We start from the raw sequence: 21456 nt of genomic DNA on the forward strand, positions 1-21456 counted from the left end.
AGCAGTTCTAGGTGCTGAGGGAAGAAGGGGGGAGAGTAGATCACATAAAGCAGTTAGGCTCACATGCTTGACCTAAATAAAATCCCCTCTTCCTGCTGTTAAGAGGCTGCTTGGCTGGGTGGGCCGCTAGTCTCATCCAATAGGATGTTTTTTATGTTTGCTTATTTCTGACAGTCCACAGTGATGCGTTCTGGAGAACGGGTACAAGTTTTTTTTGTTCTTTCTCCTACAGCAACATGAAACATTCCTGCCCAATGGAGACAGAGCTGGATTCTTGATAGGCGATGGTGCTGGTGTAGGAAAAGGAAGGACCATAGCTGGAATAATCTATGAAAATTACTTACTAGGCAGAAAAAGAGCAGTCTGGTAAGTGTGTCAGGATTTGTTAGAGCAGACGCTGTATTGTACTTATTCAGTGTAATCTGTCTTCCGACAAATGTTCTAGCAAGAGCTTTTTGAACTTCTGCTGTAACTTACAGAGTATATGCTTTGTTTTATATCTTTAGGTTTAGCGTGTCAAATGATCTGAAATACGATGCTGAAAGAGATTTGAGAGATATTGGAGCAAAAAACATACTGGTTCATTCATTAAACAAGGTGTGGAAACTTTTTACTATGTACAGTTGAGGCAAAACTTTAGGTACGCTTGTGTGACAAGTTGTGCATGTTGACTGTTTTAAGAGCAAGAATGTACTGATTTCAATAAATTTGCTGTCTAGGTCTTGTTTGACAGGCCTTAATCTTTGAAGAACCACACAGTGCTTTAAGTTAATCATGTAAATAGGCCCCTTGTAGGATTAAGTCTTAGCATGTGATATTTAAAAAAAACCCAAAACCTACTCTTCAAGCCACTTCTGACACTACTAGTATTTTCAAGAAGTTTAAATTTTGACTTCAGCCTTTGAAATTTTTCCCTTTATATCTCCCAGCGTACCTTTTATACGTAATACATTTTGTATGTAATACTTGAATAATAGACTTCCTCAGTAATTTATTAAAGCATCAGTAGCATGTGCAGTTATTTTTGGAGACTGTGCCTTTGTTTAGGATTAGCCACTTACATAAATTGTCAAGTGTGATTACTGGTTGAATTCACTGAACTTAGTTTAAGTTAGTATTTTTGCTTTGTGAAGCCTTAATTTCTAAAATACAGTAAAGCTTTAGAAATTGTTGTTTATAGTAGCTGTGAATATGCTTGACCTGTTAGCTCTAAGGGATGCATTGACACTAAAATCTTAGTTGTATTTAAGGGAACCATGTAGTCAAAAAATGTGGCTGTTAATCTTCTGAGGCCTTAGACCTAGCCTTCCTTAAGTAGATATTTAAGTAAGGTGCTGTATAATGCCTTAGCCACATTACCATGTGTCAGCTGTGCCCCAGTCATGATATAGGGGTACAGGTGATTCAAAGTGTTCACACCTTAAGGTTAAGTCCACCAGCATCCCTTAAATCATATGGTAGGTGGGTTTGTGGAAGAATCTCTTTTGAATCGTTTCTTATCTTTTTATTGCAGTTCAAGTATGGGAAAATTTCTTCCAAACACAATGGAAGTGTGAAGAAAGGTGTCATCTTTGCTACCTATTCTTCTCTTATTGGTGAAAGTCAGTCTGGTGGTAAATACAAAACCAGATTAAAGCAGCTTCTTCACTGGTGTGGTGAAGACTTTGATGGAGTTGTATCCTTTATCTGGAGTTCAGCTGATTGTGACCAAATTGCTACTCAAACTTGCATCTTCAAAGACCATCTTGTATTTTTATATGCTGGGTTTTTTTAGTTCTTTATTCATTACAGTAATCGATTGTATGCATGCTTTGACATTAGACTTCAAGTTTTACAAACTTCGTGACAAATCTACTGCCATCATATTGTTGCCACACAGCTCTGGTACAAGAGTGAAGCTTCTGCTTTTTCCGTAACAAACGCATAAAATTAAAACATGATGTTCAAGAAGCTTAAGTTTACACTGAAATTTCCTCCAGTGAATTCTTAAAAAAAATTTTGGGACTTGTTTGTTGATAATTGTGCTCTTTAATACTTACTAGCCAAATGTTTTTCCCCAGAGTTTTTAGCGAAAAGTATGGCTGGTGTCTTTTTTGAGTTTACTATTGACTGCTGCTACCTATGGTAATTAGCAGATTTTGTTGTCTTCTGTTTTAGCTCCCCATTCTAAAAATAAGTGGGACAAAGTTGTGGGTTTTTTTTTCCTTAATTACAGTTCAGATTGTATTTGATGAGTGTCATAAAGCTAAGAATCTGTGTCCTGTTGGTTCATCAAAACCAACGAAAACAGGTCTGGCTGTATTGGAACTTCAAAATAAACTTCCAAAAGCCAGAGTTGTTTATGCTAGTGCCACAGGTATGTACTCCTTGGTTTGCATTAAATGTCTCTGTATGTTTTTACTGGCACTTCTACAGTGTGTGTTCTTCTCCTAGGTGCATCTGAGCCAAGAAATATGGCATATATGAACCGTCTTGGAATATGGGGTGAAGGAACTCCATTTAGGGAATTCAGCGATTTTATTCAGGCTGTTGAAAGAAGGTAATATTTCGAAGAGCTATAGCAAGAACGCATATGGTTGCGATTGACTGTGCTTTCCATTCCTTTGTCTTCACTCACTCATAGTCCTCTGCAAGCTTGTCCTGTCACACTGAGAACTTTCTGACTCTAGCTTCTAAATCTCGCAGGAATGTAATTTGTCTTATGTGGTGAAAAATGAGACATTTCCCTCACAGAAAATTGAGAGCTTTAGAAGCTTGCTGGGAAAATAGCCCTCTTAAAATGTGGGTGTTACGGAATTAAAATATTTTGCTGCTCATCATGAAAACACACTGTATGTACTGAGTATACTCAGTGTAGTTGATGTCTTGCTATATACAGAAGCCCTCTCATGTTTATGCATTCAGCTTAGGCAGTTTAACACGAGGAAGTCTTGTTCTTATGCTTTCTGGCATAAGAACCCAGTTCAGAAAAATTATGTATGCTGTTGCAAGGTACTTCGTATTTCAGAACTTACTAAAAAAACTACATGTGTGAAGCCAGTAGAAAATGCAGCTGCTACGTTCTTTGGTAGGTGAGCATCTTAATGTATTATGTTTTGCCTACTTAAAAAGAATGTTGAACGCTTTAGAATGCTAGGGTTAGTAGGGCTTAGTATGCATCTTCTTGCATACCATCTACATGATGCATGATTTTTCTAGGCTGTGCAAATGTTTCCACTTCATTACTGAGAACATATCAAATGAGCAATAATGAAATTACAGGCCTAAGCTTGTGAGTAGGTCAGCTTTGCAGTCGACTTCTGTGTTCTTAAGGTATTGCTAAAGGTGTGTTGCTATTGAAAAGAACTTGTTACCTACTAGTTTAATTATTTTCATATCAGCATAAATCTGAATAGCTTAATACAGTTTGTATTCCTTATTTTAAATCTTCAGTGGAGTTTGTAAAATTACAATGCAAGATTTTGTTACGTGTTTGGACCAATGTCATTATCCTTTTACAGTTAGTAAGGTATTGTCTCTTAATGCATGCTAGGTCACTCGGGAAGAAGTTAAGCGTTTCAGAGTTTATGCCTCTTGGAATACACTTAATACTCACAAGGCAGGGATATAGTTTTATGAGAAGACTAAATATCAAGAGCGCCCTGATTGGATATGTTTAACCATGCTATTTTCTTCTAAAGCACTTGAGGGGTTCTTTTTTAACAAATCCTTGCTTTAGAAAATTCTAATATTGACTTAATTTGTTCCTTTCTTTTAGAGGTGTTGGTGCCATGGAAATAGTTGCTATGGATATGAAGCTGAGAGGAATGTACATAGCAAGACAGTTGAGTTTTTCAGGTGTAACTTTCAAAATTGATGAAGTTCTGCTTTCACAGGAATATGTTAAAATGTACAATAAATCTGTGAAACTGGTAAGAACACCTTTTTAAACTTGCTTTTTGCATTGAGTTCTGAGAGGTTGAAGTTACTCAGGTTAAACTTGAATGCTCCTGAAGTGATGTGTAGTAGTGTTACATGTTGAGAGACAAGAATGGCATCTTCATGTCTCATTTCAGTGTAAGGGTTTTTCCACTTAAGACTTGGCAAAAGCTGTTAATTCTTGTTCTAAGTCAAAAGCTGCAGGTTTGGGTGCGTCTTCCAGTATCTGTCTGATCCCCACTGCCTTCTGGCAGTACTTCAGAGACCTTGGTCCTTGTTGTCTAAGATAAAGCTGTTCACCTGTTGGTCATATTTTTTGTGCTCCAGTCCTCCCCCTTTAGGCAGCTGAGCTGAGAACAAGCTGCAAAACATTAGACAGGCGGTGTGCACTTCATTGAAGCGACACGGTGGAGCGGTGCTTGTAATTAAACAGTGCAGGGTGATAGTTTTACTCGCATGGCAGGTCAAATCCAAGGCATCAGAGCTGTGGTTCCCTTTAATGTTTTCCTTTATTGACCCACTAGTTATCTTTTTCATGTTGTTCTTAATTTTGTCCATATGCTAAGCTGAGTGTGTTTTTCCTCAGTGCACGTTCTGCTTGTACATTACCACTGCTGTATTAGATAAAAATAATTGCTCTGTGGACGTATTAAAACGAGCAGGGTCTTTACCTGCTTAAGAGGTGCTTAAGCATGACTCTGTATTCATGTTGTATAGCTACAATAATTAAATTTTATCTTTGAGAGGTATGTAACATCAGCTTTAAACCAGCACTTTACCTTATGAATGTTGTTCAAAAGAATCACTAAACTTGTGTCCAAAGCTTATTTTACTTTATCTGGAAAGAATCGGTGTAACAAAATATTGTAGAAATGAAGGCAGTGGGATTCTTCTCTTCTTGGGATCTTGCTTTATACTTAATTATGGGCAGTACTCTTTGTTTTCTCAACCTGACTGTATTAATGGAGAAACTAGATAATTAGAAAATACTGTGTATGTTTGCAATGGTAGTAATGTAAATGTATGTGCTTTTCATTATGAGAGTCATTATATTCTGAATTTACTAAGATGTAGGTGTTTGGGGGTTTTTTGTGAGCTTTGTTTGATGTATGATTTTCCTTGACTCACAGTCCCATAGTACTATAAATTTAAACTTCTCTTCTGGCTTTGTTTTGATATAAACAATGTACCTGTGTAGCCTTGAAATACGACATGTGAAGTAACTAACATTTTCCTCTTCAGTGGGTCAGTGCTAGAGAGAGGTTTCAACAAGCAGCTGATCTTATTGATGCAGAACAACGAATGAAAAAGTCGATGTGGGGTCAGTTTTGGTCAGCTCATCAGAGGTTTTTCAAATACCTTTGCATAGCATCTAAAGTGAAGAGAGTGGTGCAGCTAGCTCGGGAAGAAATCAAGAATGGGAAAGTAAGTTGATCAAGACCCACTTTTAAATATCTTTGTTAATTGTAAAGGGTTTTTTTTGTTGTTTACAATGCAAATATCTTTCACACACAGTAGTATCATGCTTTTGTACATTACAGTATTGAAGATATTTAATGAGCAGAAATTCAGACAAAAACAAACTTACAAGTCAGTTGTCTTAGTGACAGTGCCTTGTATTCATTTGTTCTTTAGTGTGTTGTTATTGGCCTGCAGTCAACAGGAGAAGCAAGAACATTAGAAGCTTTGGAGGAAGGTGGTGGTGAACTGAATGACTTTGTTTCTACAGCAAAGTAAGGATGAAGTTTGTTAGAACTGTCCTTTTCAAAACTATCCTTAATCCAACTTCGTTTGTGTAGTAATTTATCCTTTCATGTATAAAGCATTCATTAGTGCACAGAAAGTTGGGTGTCCTTTAGTACCCACGTTCTTTACTTAAGCTGCCTGTACATAAAATCTGACAATATTGCTCAAGTGAACAATTGGTTAGTGCCTAGTTCTACTGGCACTCTGAAACCATGTCTTCAGGTGTGAACAGCTGGTGCTCTCTTCTGCTCAAACTGGCAGGAGGGAAGACTTGCCAAGCGTACACTGCATATATACCAAATTAAGTTACAATCACGACTTCCCTCTTTTATCAGATGAGACTACCTTGGCTGAAGATCTTAATAAATTAAGTTAATCTGTCATTTAAACTCTGAGCAATAAGAAAATGGCAGTAGCAATGCCACTTGTAACTTGTTAAATTTAGTTTTGGTATCAAGTAACAGTACTGTAAAGTAAATGTATCCTACTTTTAAGAAGATGACAAATATAGTAATATGTGTGATAATTATACAGAGTGCTTGTGTAATAGCATTCACGAGGAATAATTCTGCAGAGAAGTCAAGCAAGCTGTTAAAATGTTGCAGCTTTCTACTTTAAATAAATGCAAATTCGACTGAAGAACCCTTTTTTCTTAAACAGAGGAGTATTCCAGTCTCTTATTGAAAAGCACTTTCCAGCTCCTGACAGGAAGAAGCTGTTTAGCTTGTTGGGAATTGATTTGACTGCTCAAAGTAATAACAATTCACCCAGAGACAGCCCTTGCAAGGAGAACAAAATAAAGAAACGGAAAGGTAATGCTTAAGTTCTTACACTAATGCCATAGTGAAAATGGAAATTTTAGAGCTGCCTAAGAGTGAACTCTGGAAAAAATATGGGAATGTAAATGCAGTACAATCATCTATGAAAGAGCATGCATTACAAGTCTCTGACTTTTGTTAGAAATTTCCATTAACAGATTTTAAAAATGCTGCTGAAGCAATATAACCTGTAAATTCTGGTTACTACTTTGCTCAAAATTAGGTTGATCTAGTATGGGGCTGTATCCCAAAATGCCTTGTACATGTCAGACCACTTCCTGATGCAGTCACACAAATAATTGCTTTTTCTTGAGGCTCAGTAAAGAGAAGCTTAATACCACCCCCCTTCTCAAACTGATTATGTTCTTACTGAATAGTAGGTGATCGTAAATCTTGGGAGAAAGGTCTTCCTTGAAACTTAGATCAGTTTCTTTAAACTGTTCTGTTTTTAGAAGTTGAATATTTTTGTAGTTTATATGTAGTGGTGGTAAAACAAACTTCAAAAGTAGACTACAAGGTCTAAACTAATCTTTTTTTCTCCTGGGGTGATGGAATTAGGTGAAGAAATAAGCAGAGAAGCCAAAAAAGCTCGCAAAACAGGTGGCCTTGCAGGTAGCAGCTCTGATGAGAGTGAAAGTGAGTCTGATGCTTCAGATAATGAGGAAAGTGACAATGAGAGCTCCAGATTTTTGAGTTCTGGAGATGATGATGACTTCAACCCGTTCAGAGATGAATCCAGTGAAGATGATGAAGATGGTAAGACAGTTTAAGTGTCTCATCAAGCAAGGAACTGTACTTGCAGATAGTAAGCATAACGTCTTTTCTAACCGTTTCAGTGAGCCAAAAAGAAGCGTTTGATAAGCACGTAGTTTATTTCTACTGAGACTGGAATTAGTACTAGAATGATTTACATCATCTTAAGTAGATTTTACACACTGGAGTTCAGACTTCTTTTGCTCACCTTTTGCAATGAGAATGTGGTCTTTCATAGTAAAGGAAGACTTTTTAGTAAATGCTTGAAACTTTTTGAAAATATTTTATTTAACTTTAGATCCCTGGCTAATTAGAAAAGAACATAAAAAAAATAAAGACAAGAAAAAGAAGAAAAGTATAGACCCAGATTCTATTCAAAGTGCCTTACTAGCTTCTGGTCTTGGATCAAAACGACCTAGCTGTTTTACTTCCACTGTTGGTACCACCACTTCTAGTACCAACACGTCAGGTAAGAATGAGTTTCTTTGATGTTGATTCACTTTCTTGGCAATTAGGCAGTGAAATTCTGAATCTTAAAGTCTCTCTTAAATTTCAGCAAACAGTAACACAAACAGCAGCTTTGTAACAAGTCAGGATGCTGTTGAAAGGGCCCAACAAATGAAAAAAGAACTGCTTGATAAACTGGAAAAGCTGGCTGAAGATCTCCCACCTAATACACTGGATGAGCTTATAGATGAACTGGGTGGTCCTGAGAATGTTGCAGAGGTAGGCTGACATTCATATTTAGAAAAAAATGGTTTCTTCTACTGCAGCCCTACATTATCTGTTTGGCTGCAGTAAATCAGTGTTGTCATTCTTCAAGGCTGCATGTGACCTAAGTGTTAAAGAGAACTTGTCCATCAGTTTTAGGCAGTAATCTCACAGGGATAAGAATATAGTTTACTCTTGCTGAATGCCTCTGAATTAAAGAGAAAGGTGAAGATAGTATTAGAATACAAGATAAGAGCTCTGAATGGGTAAATAGGTTATTTCTGAGGCTGATAGCTTCTTGTTGGGTAAATCATACTAGTTTCTCTTGTGCTTTATAGTGGTATATTTCTCTTAACTAGCTGTAGTCAATTGGAAGCTGGTGTATATGAGAGAGAAAGCAGCTTTAGTTCATCTTCGTAGGCAATGAACTTTGAGAAACTATATAGTAAAACTGATAGTGAAAAGCCTGATTTATTTCTCTTACTCAATAACTTTTGAAACAAGTCTTTAAGCTACCTGTCTGTTGAGTAGAAACAACATTGTGATTTAAAAGACTGTTAAAATCAGCGACAATCTCAGCTGTCAGTTTAGCTTATTATCTTAGTACTCTTGGTAAATCCCTTATGGACAGTAGTATAATACTACATCATTTCTACACAGATATGCTTTTTATGCTTTTGATTCCCTGAGTTACCTCTAAATAAGTGTTCCACATAGCAGATAGTGGCATCAACCAAAAAATAATCCAGGTTCTCTAATGTAGTTTTGTACTCAGAGTAAATTACCAACTCTGTTTTAAGGTCGATACATGATTAAATAGCAGCATTGCTTGAAGTTTTTGGTCGTGTAATAATTTTGGTATTGCCGTAATGAGCTTGTTCCCTTTTATTTTTAAAGATGACAGGCCGCAAAGGCAGAGTTGTAAGCAATGATGACGGCAGCATATCTTATGAGTCAAGATCTGAACTCGATGTGCCTGTTGAAATTCTGAACATCACGGAAAAGCAGAGGTTCATGGATGGAGATAAGGTAGTCCTTAAAGAGATACAATTTAGCAAAGCTTGCTGGATGCCATAGTAACACTAAGTTATTAAAGTAGTGACTCTGCTGTTATTCCACAGTGACTTTTTAGGTACTATAAGTAAGTACTAGTTAGAAAGCATTTTCCATTCACAAAACCACTTTCCTGTGGTTCGTTTGAGACATGCTACCACAAGAGGGCAAATCAAGTAAATGTAGCTGTTGCATGGAACTTCTGTTGGTCTGTTGTTAGACTTGAGGGTAAATACTCATGTTCCTGTAAGTGACTTGTGCACAGTCCAAACATTTACATTCTTTCAAGGCAAATGCATTCAGATACTAGACTGGCTGTATCCTCTTCCTTATACAGTATTAGCAGCAACTTTTTGTCTTCTCTGTGTTGCTATCAGAGCAAGTCTCCCTGTGTCCCTCCCCTTTTCTTTCTGAAGCGCAGGCCGTCAGAGAAACCTGCCCTTTGGAATGGCAAGACTGCAACAGACTGCCTTTCTTAATTTGCACAGAAAGGTGCTGCTGAAGAGTAAAGTGAAAACCACTCCTTTCACTCAAAAATCTGTTCGAGAACCATATTTTTTTTTTCTCCTCTCCCTGTCCCCTCTCCTTGTGATAGGAAGACCAAATAACGGTGAAACCATTCCTGACTCATGTTAGTGGTTGTAAAACTAAATTTTACTTAGAAACTGAAAACTGAAGCTTGATCTTGGATCTATTGCTAACTAACAACTCCTTTCTTAATAAAAGAACATTGCCATAATCTCGGAGGCTGCCAGCTCCGGTATATCGTTGCAAGCAGACCGCAGAGCTAAGAATCAGAGGCGGAGGGTTCATATGACTCTGGAGTTGCCGTGGAGTGCGGATAGAGCAATACAGCAGTTTGGTAAATAACTTTTGTATCCTTCCCCTAGCAAACTCGGTAGTATTAACTGAATTTACTGCTAATTCATGGAAAGTAAGATTGACTAAGCAACCTCTTGAAGACTCTTCCAATCTCCTTTACCTATGAACAGAATCAGCTTTGTCTATAGTCATAGTTAATAGTCTTGAAAGTTTTGAAAGAAACTTAGCAAACAAACTTAGACTGCAGCTTAGGGGTGTTTCCATGTATCAAGTACCTTTATGAAAGTTGCCACAACTCTAGAGCACTTGTGTACTACCGTCTATTGGCTCTACTACAGCAGAAACTAATTTTCAGCAGGATTAAGTTCTAGATTTTTTTCTGTAGTCTTCACAATTCATAATTTAATAGAATTGTTCAATGAAGTGGAATTCATTTAACATACGTGCTTCTACTTAATTATCCAGGAAGAACTCATAGATCCAACCAAGTGACTGCTCCAGAGTACGTGTTCCTAATTTCTGAATTGGCAGGAGAGCAAAGATTTGCATCTATAGTTGCAAAAAGACTGGAGAGCTTGGTAAGATTGTTTCAAGAAGTCTGATCCTTCATTTGAGAAAATATAGCTTAGATTTCTTTTTCTTAAAATTTGATTTAGTTACAAAGGTGTTTCTTAACAGGGAGCCCTCACCCATGGTGACAGACGGGCTACAGAAACTCGAGACCTCAGCAGATTCAATTTTGACAACAAGGTGACGGTTCTATTTCTGTTTGAAAGCTCATGCTGTGGTGCTTATTCCACAAATGACCTGTTGAGGACAGATTTCTTCCATCTCCTGTGAAGTGTTTTACTTTTAGCTGTATTACTTCCTGATAGGAGGCCTCTTTCTGAGCTAGCCAGTAGACATTCTTAGCGCTGTTTGCAAAGCCGTGTGGAACACAAATATGTGTGTAAATTACTTTTCTGCATTTGCTAACAATCCAAGTCCTTAAATAAATGGTATGTGTCCTTTCAGTCACAACTGAAAGATTAATGTGGAAATTCTACTTAAAAATTAAGACTGGGCTGTTTATATAGTATGGTTTATAATTGAAAAGCTAATAACCAGTTCCCTTTACTATTGCAGAGAAAAACGTTTTATTGTGAATTACAAATGCTTGTTAAGTGATGTGTGCTTGCAGCTGAGGCACAAACACTGGAGCACATTGTTAGAGCAACTTTCTTTTTCTTATGCAGTATGGCAGAAATGCTTTAGAGATTGTTATGAAATCCATTGTGAACTTAGACTCCCCAATGGTCTCACCTCCTCCTGATTTTCCTGGAGACTTCTTCAAAGGTAAGGATAATTCCCTGGATGCAATAGCTACCTTTTGACTGTTCTCCATTGTGCAGCAAATGCAAATCATTTTAGAGCTAGAAAACACTGTTACTATTTAAACCAATCAGCTGGCCCAGACAGACTCTCACCGGAAGTTATCCCTATGCACCTTGCTTGAATGTTGAAGTTCACGTATGAAACAAGATATGAGAACTCTCTCAACATAAGGCATGATCTATATCTGTTTGGCCAAAGTATTACATACAGTTTTTGAACCTTATTTTCCCGTTATGTGTTGCAATATCTTTTTCTCCTCTGGGCTCATGTGTAGTGCCGTTAGTAGCTTTCCCTGCCTGTGCTTCCTTGAAGGGCAGAAGGCAAAGTTCTCTTTTGCTTATTATTGTATTAGATAAACATTGCTTGCAATGTATTTGAGGGGTGTCAGAAGTTTTGGAATTGGATCCTGAAACAAGATGGCTAAACAAGCTGTTACTTTGGTTTATTTTTAGATGACAAAGCAGCTATGATTTAACTTGTTTCTTTTTCCTAGATGTTCGTCAGGGATTGATTGGTGTAGGCTTGATAAATGTAGAAGACAGATCTGGAATACTAACACTTGATAAAGGTATTTGTGTGTTTAATGTGTGTTTTAATGTATCTTTAGAATGTTGCTAGGAATATCATGTATCATGATAGTGGATTCCTAGCAACACAACTGAAGTTGTAACTGTCAAAGTGACTTTTTTTGGGGAACTTCCAAACATTTTCCTCATTTCTGGAAGAATGCATTTAAGTAGTCTCTTTGAGACTTTTTGAATGCTGATGGAAAGCTTGTTGCCATCAATCTTAATCTTTGTTCACCTAACGTGTATTTCTTATTCTTTTTAAGATTATAACAATATAGGGAAATTTCTGAATAGAATTCTCGGTATGGAAGTACATCAGCAGAATGCTTTATTCCAGTACTTTTCTGACACGTTAAATGCAGTTATTCAAAATGCTAAAAAGAATGGAAGATACGATATGGGCATCTTAGGTAAGTAAATCAATTTCTCGGTACTCTTGTACTGAAGTAAGAACAGACACGCAGAATAACTCTATCCTTTCCTTTTAAGATTTGGGCTCTGGGGATGAGAAAGTAAGGAAGGCAGACGTTAAGAAGTTTTTAACTCCCGGATATTCTACCTCTGGACATGTAGAACTATACACAGTAAGTTAATTCTGTATCTTCTTTGTATGAAGTAATAAAACTTGCTTGCCAATAAGTTTTTAAAATACGACAATTGGCTAAGCATGTGCTGAGTGAGGGGAGGTTCCAGGCCTTTCACTGGTCAATATTAAGTTCTGAGGTTCTTTAGTTCCTGTATCTGTAACTGTTTTAAAGTCTGTTCCCATTTAAATACCCCTGCATGGCTCTCTTCTAGATCAGTGTAGAGAGAGGAATGTCTTGGGACGAAGCAACTAAGATCTGGGCAGAACAGACTGGTCCAGATGATGGATTTTATTTATCACTACAGGTAAGATTCTTTGTCTCTTGGATTATATTCAGAGTTGTTCTTGGGGAGCTAACCAAATATGCTGTCTCATCTGAAAAAATTACTGTTCAAATTAATTACTGTTCAGTTTTGCAAAATGCTTTCAAAGTTACATTAATGTTAAGTTTGTTTCTGACACTAAGTATGAAGCACTCCTTTTTAGCTGCTCCGGATATTTTGTGATAGGAATGTGAGCCCAAACTAATAGCTCTTGTTTAAACCTGCATGAAGAAACCAGATGCTTTCACTGTAAGGAAAAGTTGTGAGGTTAGTGCAGATTAGTGGTACTGTTTTCTAAAGCTGTCCGTACTATTACTGGTTGTCTTACTACACACGCACTATTACTCTGTAAAGAACACAGAGTAATAGTGTATCGAATCACTTCAGGTAGATACTGTCGGTGTGTTTAAACTTAAGAAATTTTTTATTTCTTTCTTTTGCAGATAAGAAATAACAAGAAAACTGCTATTCTAGTAAAAGAAGTGAATCCTAAAAAGAAGCTTTTTTTAGTGTACAGACCAAATACTGGGAAGCAACTCAAACTAGAAACATGTGCAGACCTGAAAAAGAAATATAAGAAGGTAACCATTGAAATTATGCAAGTTCTAAACTTAGAAAATTTTGAAAAGCAATAGAAGGACTTTCTTTTTCTGGTATTGTGTATAAATCTAGCAAGTTAACTGGGCTTATTTTTCTGGAGCAGAGCTTGTATTTAGTTTTTTTTGAGTGGATATACATGGCTTCTGCGTTCCTATACCCAAAGCTTTCTGAATATAAATAATCTGTGGTGTGGTAATAAAATGAGGGGGTTTTAGGGTCTAGCAAGGAAAAGCCTTGCTTCTAGGTAAGGTGTACAAACATGTCCTTAAATAATAAGCTGTGTACAGTATGTTGTTCTAAGCAATGGTTCTGAAGCTTCAGCTGTTTGCTGATGACGTTTTAAATACTGTAATGGATTCTTTTGTTTAGAGGCTGGTAAGATATCTAATACTTCTCTTAAACAACTTTCTGGTATTGAATTTGTAAAAACTTAAGGAAACTCAGATCAGGTTGATCATTGGAAAAGCTCTGAGATTCTGTTATTGTTACGGAGATTCCGCTATGTTCAAGCGTTTTGCTCATCCTTTGAGATGGCATTTTGATTGAATAGCCTGAAATTATAGGACAATGTACCTCTCTTCATCAGAATGTTGGTGCTCCCTCTTTTTTCCACAGTAATGACCAAGTTGCTGCTGTTCTTTGCAAGTCTTGATGTGTTTTATTTTATTATTATTCCCACTTTAACTTTTCCAGGTACCTTCTGAAGATGCTCTGCCGCACTGGTTAGAGCAGTACAATTCTTCTGCGGATACCTGCACCCATGCTTATTGGTTAGTATTTCTGTGCACTTACATGCTTTAACTTTAAACTGTTTACCTAAACTGGTTTATCACTACTTCTGTTTATCTGCTATTCATATGAAATCTTGTTTCTTGCTTAAGAAAAATTGTCCTATGACCAGTCAAATGACCCAACCTTTGAGTGGAAACATGAAGCTGTGCGCTTGCCCATAAAGTCCTGATATATTAGATGAATGCTAGTGTATAACTTGCACTCCAATAGAGGTATAAATGACCCAGGAGTAGCTTGTGCTTTGTGTCTTGACCTGTTCTGTTATTGTGGTAGGATAGTTCTAATGTTATGTGTGGGGGAAAATATTTATACTTCATGTAGAGAAGAGATAGATGTCAGAAACAGCTGTTCTTGTGCTACCTTTTCTGTGTCTGAACTCAGGAGCTGATGTCGTATTCCTGAGGAACAGCATAACTGGTAGAAGTTTCAGATTGACATCGGAGCTTCTGCAATACACTGGTCAAATACCAGTTTCATATGTAACATGTTCAGGTTCTCAGGTGATTTACATGAATGGTATCTTTGACTTAAAGCTCTGTCTGTAAATTTTTAAGATCTGCTCCTAAATAGGCCAACACTTCTCAAAGCTTTACCATTAGAGAGGCATGCTGTGGATAAAGTATCCTTCCCCTGCTTGTACTTGCAGCCCTCTCTGAACTCTAAATACATGTTAAGTAACCTCAAGTCTCATTTTTAATTGAATTGGATAGTTTCTGTTTGCAGAATTGTTTTGAAAGTGTTTTTTTTTCTCTCTCTACTGTAGGAGAGGCAATTGTAAGAAGGCAGGCTTGGGATTAGTTTGTGAAGTGGGACTCCGCTGTCGAACTTACTATGTCTTGTGTGGTTCAGTATTGAGCGTCTGGACAAAAGTAGAAGGCGTTCTAGCCTCTGTGAGTGGTACAAATGTGAAAATGCAGATAGTTCGTCTAAGAACAGAAGATGGGCAGAGGATCGTAGGTAAGTGGCTTGTCTGTTCCTTGATTTTAAGTTAGTTGTGACTTACAGGTCACGTCATGTTGGCAATCATGTCGGGGACTTTATAGAGATGCTTACAAGAGAAAAGGCTGGTGTGTATGTTGGGGGGGCAGAGATACAACTGTTGAAATCCATATTTGTACTACAAACACTGTTTTGAGCCAGGCTAAAGAGGGAAGAATTTTTTTTTTTTCTTTTCCAGCCAGGCTTTGGAACACTTATTCTCCCAGTTCTTTTGATTTACTAGGAACAAAAATGTCATATTTGGCCTGTTCCAACCAAGCTACCTTTGAAACCATAAGGACTCCAGTTTTTTTACCCCACTTCTGACAAAGAATACTAAGCCCTTGAAATGGTTGTTTTCATGGGTTTTGAGCTACTGAAAATTGTATGTTTGTAATGACTGCAAGATGACTATGTTATTTCTTGTCACTAAACTTCTTCATGAAGACCTCATAGCAGGTACCTCAGAGGCTGAAGTCTCCATTTTTATTTTTTTTTTTTAAAAACATGGACTTCCTGTGGATGTGCAATATCATGGCAGCTCCTACTCCAGTAACAGTTTTCTAAGATGTTGAAACTAGGTTTTGCATGTTTAAACTCTCGCGGTGGTGTAACTTCTGTGAAACTAAAGGAAAAATAGGTGATGTCTTATGTTACCTGCTGCCCCATAAAACAAGAATAAAATTTGTCTTCAGGAGCAAAATGGCAACTTTCTGTTGCTTCATGACCTAAAGGATCTAGTGATTTCTGAAGATAGACCTCTTAATGAGAAGCAGAACTTGTAGCTGTGCTCGATTAGACTTGACATTGGAAATGGTCACTGACAGTTGCATAACTTCAATGGTGGAATCATCAGCCTGAGGTTTTCATGAACACATTGTTTGCATGCTTCTGAAACAATTGCTTTTTTGCTGTTTTCAGGTTTGATCATTCCCGCAAATTGTGTATCGCCCCTTGTAAACCTCCTGTCAACGTCAGACCAGTCTCAACAGCTCGCAGTACAACAGCAGCAGATATGGCAGCAGCATCACCCACAGAGCATCACCAATTTCAACAATGCATAAGAGGATGAACTCCAGGTGTTGACTTTGGTGTTTGAGGAAAAGGCTGTAAAAGCATATCACTTGCATAAAAATCAGGGACAGATTCCAAAGAAATATTAACTTTTTCAGTTCAGTTGTGTGCTCTCAAATACTTTGGGAATAAAGATCTTAAAAAGGTTGGTAGAACTGAAAGCCAGCAGTTGTTTATGGTGGTGCATCTGTCTTTCCTTATGCTCTCTGTAGTGCTTCCTGTTTGCTTTTACTTTTGGCCTTTTAAGCTATAAACCACAATTTGTTTGAAAATGCTTGAAAATCCCCAAGCAGGCTTTATTTTTATCTTGTCATACAGTGCTCAGGGTTTAACGCAGTGCATCAATGCCATTGCTGTGGGAGATATCCTTGAATGCATGTATTGAGTATATATATAGAAAATATATATTGGGTTTTTCTCTTCGATTTATGAGTTTATAAAAGCATGAAACCTAGAGGTTGCACATCATGCATTCAGGTTCCTTCCCAGTTTCTGTTTGACAGTGCATGTCTTTGGAAACGGGCATGGACAAGATAAACACACAGGACAGGAATTCAGAGAGAAACACAATCTTAGTTGTACAGCATTGGTTATTGCATTTTTATAGTGTTTATACCCAGGTGTTGCATTTTTTCTGGTTCTCTCCTGGGGGTTATATATTTGAGTCTACAACATGTTCTTTTTGTGATAAACATCTTAAATTAAAATTAGTTCATTTTTAATGTATTAATGGTATTCCTAATGTGTACTGCAAAGATGGCTGGATGCCTATTTTCCTTAAATTGAAGCATTTCCTTAATCCGAGGTGGTTATGGAAACTTAAGTGCAAATTCACTTCCATCTCGCATACAATCTTATATTTTTTACTTCATTAATGTAATTTAATTTGTCACTTGTAAGATGAAACCTTACTTGAGCTGTAAATTAGAGAATGGGAAACACTTGAGGGTTCCGCTGTATGTGCTGTTTCTGTTACCCAGTAACTTGAATACTGTTTAATATGTTGTAAGACATTGTAGAGTTTATCTGGAGCTGTTTAAAAGAAATTGTAATGTACAAATGTGAATAGTCACTTATCTATAATATGGGTAAGTTTTGTTTTGCCTATAATAGTAGATGTTTATAAGAAAGTGAAGGACAATGTTTGTCATTTCTTGCTTGCACAGGTTGCACTATTGAAAAATTGAGATTGTATAAACCTGTCCAAAAAAACCTACAAGATAACGATCTTGTAGATGTCAAATAAAAGTTATTGTACTAACAAGAAGTGGAGTCTTGTTTAGGCAATCACTGTATTCCAAAAAAACTAACAAGTCTGTACAATTGGAATTTGACAGGACTTGGCATGTTCCAGTCTGTTTTAACCTGGCTTCTGTCTCGTAGTCCAACTATTTCAGTTGAACTCATTAGTGAGGCAAGAAGGAAACTGTGTTTAAACCTTGATGCATGTTTTAAGTAAGGTTCACCTGACAGCCTTAGAGCAGCAATCCTCTGTAGCTGTGTCACTTCTGTAAACACTCGGTGAGCAGGATTCAAGTGTCAGAGTTTTTCTTAAGTAACGGGGCCAGAAGTTCCACAACGTTGGGCTGAAGCGAGCTCCCTTACGTGAATTATGCTGCTTGCGCTTCTGTTAACGCTGCCTGTGCCGGCACCCCAGTGCGGTCACAGAGCACCTGTCTGTCGGGGAAGGGTGCCTGCCTGCTCTCTGTGGCACCCGTCTGAAATGGTCGAGGGGATGAATCCCCCTGCACATGCTTGTGACTAACGGGAAATACAAATCTAGACTAAATCAGCATGCTCCCTCTTGCTGCAGCGCCTGCTACATCACTGTAAAGTACTTGTAATGCAGGTGGTAGGTGTGTTGGGAGTTTTTAACATTCTGGTAGTGAAGGGAATCTTTCCTGAGCACTGCGATACCAGTAGGAGCTGATCATGCCCTGCAAAACCATAGACCACAGACAGGGTGTGGGGGAGGATGTTCATGTGTTTCATACCCACTGTTGGATGTATTTGGCATCCTTTCCAGGAGAAGGAATGGGATTTTGAGAAGTATGTTGACAGATTACTATTGCAACAGACAGGGAACCAAATTGCCAGTAACGGCAAGCTGTGTCTGCAGTTCACTGTCTTTTTTTTTTAATTATTATTTGGTGTGGAAACTTCTGCCATCTGAGATGGTAACATTTTTAGATCTTAATCCTCAGTAAGGTGGTTCTAGAAGTGGTAGGTTCACAAATAATGATTTTTTTTTTTCTATTTTTTTTTTAAGGCGTCATTATTTAAATATACTTCAGTTCCTAAGTGTTCTTCTTAGCCTGCTGGGCTCACTTTGGTGGTTGGGATGAGTAAATACTGAACTGGCTATTCTCTATAGATAACCAAACCATACTATTTTATTTTATATATGTGTATATAGCATATGCTGTTCACTCACACCCTTTTTAAACTTCCCATGGACTTGTGTCCCCTGGAGGGGAAAAAAACTGACAGTACTTATAAGATCCATAAGAACTGCTCCCATTCCAGAAGTCCTTTCCCCCACTTGCTCTCCTTTGGCTGTTCTCTGCTCCATGCCACCATCCATGCTTTGGCTTTGTCATTCGCTTACTAACCTGTCTGCATCCAATGCTCTGGAAGGTTAATTGTTTAAAAAAAAGCTATAGAAACATTTTTCTCCTGAAAACTCCTGCTGGGTAGTTGGGGTGTGTGTGTGGTGGTGTGTTTTTTTTTTTTTTTTTTTTTTTGTAGTGGTTTGTTCCTTGCATGAGCTGCTGATAAAGCTTGGGGGAGAGAAGGAATACAAATGGCTCTGGGGCTGGGATAAGGAACAGTGTCCTCTTGCAGCACTGCCCATAAGACAAACATCCTCGCAGGGAGGAAAAAGGAGAGGCTAATTGTCATGTCATATAAATGACCGGTCTAGGCAAGAATGGTCTCTGTATTTTTCCTATGTGTGGGGCATTGATCTGCTTCATACAAATCGCCATCTGTAATGGATATAAAATTTATAAAGGATAGATGTCGCTGCAAACAGGGGCAAAGCTCAGCGTAGAGTAGTAGCAATTCCTGTACTGTGGGAGTTTGGGAAGCGTGATGTAGAAGATACATATTTAAGTTGACTTGGGCATTGAAGGGATAAAATTTGGGGGTTTCTTTTTTTAAACTGTCCCTTTACAGCAACAAAATTTTTACTTGTTAACTAGTTTGATACTTAAGATATGTCTGACACAGTAAATGCAATTATAACCCACGAAACCTCCCCTCTGCACAGCAAATTTTCAATTTTTTTCCAATCACTGTATGGTCTGTTGGGAGCACACACCTCTTGTAAGGACTTAAAGTTCCCCAAAGATGCTGGTTGTCTAGTCAGTGCATGGTATTTCCTTTGTAAATGAAGAAAGCTCTGCAACCTGTAAACGTTTGTCAAGTGAATTACAGAGAGGTTTTTGTATTTTTTGTTTGCATTTGGATTAAGCTCCGTTCAGATCCCATCGCAGTCTGTACATATATAGAAAGAGTATGTATGTATATAGAGATGTTAAAGGCTACTGAATTATTGAATGTAAATAACTCTTGTTTTCCTTTTGTGTTTTTTTTTTTTTTTTTCTTCATGACCTTCCCAAGATGTATTCCTATTTTCTCAACCTGCCAAACAGGCAGTTTGTGTGTACTTTGAAATATATATAGCATATATAAAACTTCCAAGGGATGTCTGCATACCTTGTAGATGTTACACGTTGTCATCATTTTTTTCAAAACTATCAATTGTCTGTCTTCCATGATCCTTTTGATGCTGTGTGGTTTTATTCTGTATTTTTAGCATGTAATGCATTTTCTTGAGAGCAATTGATTCCCTCTATCTTTCAGTGACTGGTGCTATTCATTTCTTAGTGCCTGTATCAGAGAGAAACAAATATTTGAATTTTCATGTAGTTTGTTTTCTTCAGTCTTTTCAGTGCAGTCCCCATGTGAAGCTTTAATCCTAGATACGTTTCCATTTTCTTCCACTTATTAGTATCTCCAGTTGTGCATTCAGTGAGTTCCAACAATACAATTTCTAGAATTAAATGCATTATCAATAGGACTTGCCCACTGTCCTAACATGTAAAGGTGTGATTACTACATTCATATTAAATGTTAAATGTTAACTGTCTTAAAAGCACTTTAGAAAGGCAGGTAATTTGAGAGTAGAAAAGATACATCTGTTGTAGAGTATTTCCTGGGAAAGTTTTGAGCTTCTCCTGTGAGGACAGGCTGAGAGAGTTGGGGTTGTTCAGCCTGGACAAGAGAAGGCTCCAGGGAGACCTTAGAGCCCCTTCCAGTGCCTAAAGGGGCTACAGGAGAGCTGGGGAGGGACTCTTGATCAGGGAGGGGAGCGATGGGACAAGGGGGGGAGGGTTTTACACTCAACAAGGGGAGATTCAGATTAGGTATCAGGAAGAAATTCTTTCCTGTGAGGGTGGTGAGCCCCTGGCACAGGTTGCCCAAAGAAGCTGTGGCTGCCCCATCCCTGGAGGTGTTCAAGGCCAGGTTGGACGGGGCTTGGAGCAACCTGGGCTGGTGGGAGGTGTCCCAACCTAGGGCAGGGGGGTGGGACTGGATGATCTTTAACATCCATTCCAACTCTAACCACTCTATGATTCTAATATCGAAACATCTAAAATGGAGGAAATGGAACTTTTTCACCTTTGGACAAAATGGTGCATATTTCTAATTACTGGATAAAAATACATACATTTATATAAAAGTTAGAGATTAATGAGAAATCCCTTGAATTGTCTGCCTCTTATTTAGGCCTTAAGCTTCCAGCAGTTGTCACACAGGCTTGGCCCTTCTCTTGCTGGGAAGGACTGTGTCCATACAGTTGTTCCCTGAATTAAGTGTTTTGCAAAGTCCATTGACTTGGAGAGTCATTACAATTAGCATCCAGCTGCAAAGAGCAACGAAACACTTCTGGTAGTTTCTGTGGTCAATACAAGCTTTAACAATGGACGTGGAGAAATAACGGAGGCGTTGTTGTCATGTACTGACAGGTGCAGTGTAGGGTTCCCAGTCATAGGCTCCCATGGTAAAGGCTGCCAAAGCTGGCAGAAGTACTGGCAAAACGAAGCCACAAAGATGCCCAAGTGCAGAGTGAGAACTGGGAAAGCCCCAGGGCTGACGCTTCGACTAAGAGCAGCGTTGGCCTCCTTTGCTGCTGAGGTTGTACACTGAGTTTGAAAAGCAGCAACTCTCTTTTTAAGGAGAAAAACATGAAGGAGGGAAGAAAAGACTGCAAAGAGCAGTGTTTGCCAGCCACAGTTCCAACAGCTGAGGGCAGACAGCCTCTAAAAGCTTCT

The 21456-nt window shown here is 38.1% G+C and overlaps 1 protein-coding gene across 1 annotated transcript in view; it reads left to right on the forward strand.

Annotated features, from left to right (window-relative positions):
• The window catches only part of SBNO1 (strawberry notch homolog 1), a 36195-nt gene extending 16221 nt beyond the window's left edge, over positions 1–19974 (forward strand). The window contains exons 8-32 of the mRNA XM_082491595.1: positions 233–366; positions 507–597; positions 1514–1675; positions 2221–2356; positions 2434–2539; positions 3758–3911; positions 5161–5343; positions 5554–5651; positions 6325–6476; positions 7041–7238; positions 7534–7704; positions 7792–7961; positions 8844–8975; positions 9726–9861; positions 10287–10399; positions 10500–10571; positions 11057–11156; positions 11689–11763; positions 12028–12174; positions 12254–12348; positions 12563–12655; positions 13117–13254; positions 13967–14043; positions 14829–15022; positions 15965–19974. Of these exons, the coding sequence (XP_082347721.1) occupies positions 233–366; positions 507–597; positions 1514–1675; positions 2221–2356; positions 2434–2539; positions 3758–3911; positions 5161–5343; positions 5554–5651; positions 6325–6476; positions 7041–7238; positions 7534–7704; positions 7792–7961; positions 8844–8975; positions 9726–9861; positions 10287–10399; positions 10500–10571; positions 11057–11156; positions 11689–11763; positions 12028–12174; positions 12254–12348; positions 12563–12655; positions 13117–13254; positions 13967–14043; positions 14829–15022; positions 15965–16107 (3270 nt within the window). The 3' untranslated portion in view covers positions 16108–19974. The remainder of the gene's footprint in view (positions 1–232; positions 367–506; positions 598–1513; positions 1676–2220; positions 2357–2433; positions 2540–3757; positions 3912–5160; positions 5344–5553; positions 5652–6324; positions 6477–7040; positions 7239–7533; positions 7705–7791; positions 7962–8843; positions 8976–9725; positions 9862–10286; positions 10400–10499; positions 10572–11056; positions 11157–11688; positions 11764–12027; positions 12175–12253; positions 12349–12562; positions 12656–13116; positions 13255–13966; positions 14044–14828; positions 15023–15964) is intronic.
• The last annotated feature ends 1482 nt before the right edge of the window (positions 19975–21456 follow it).

This window comes from Vanellus vanellus, assembly GCF_965231255.1.
Source record: "Vanellus vanellus genome assembly, chromosome: 16".
Classification (NCBI taxonomy): domain Eukaryota; kingdom Metazoa; phylum Chordata; class Aves; order Charadriiformes; family Charadriidae; genus Vanellus; species Vanellus vanellus.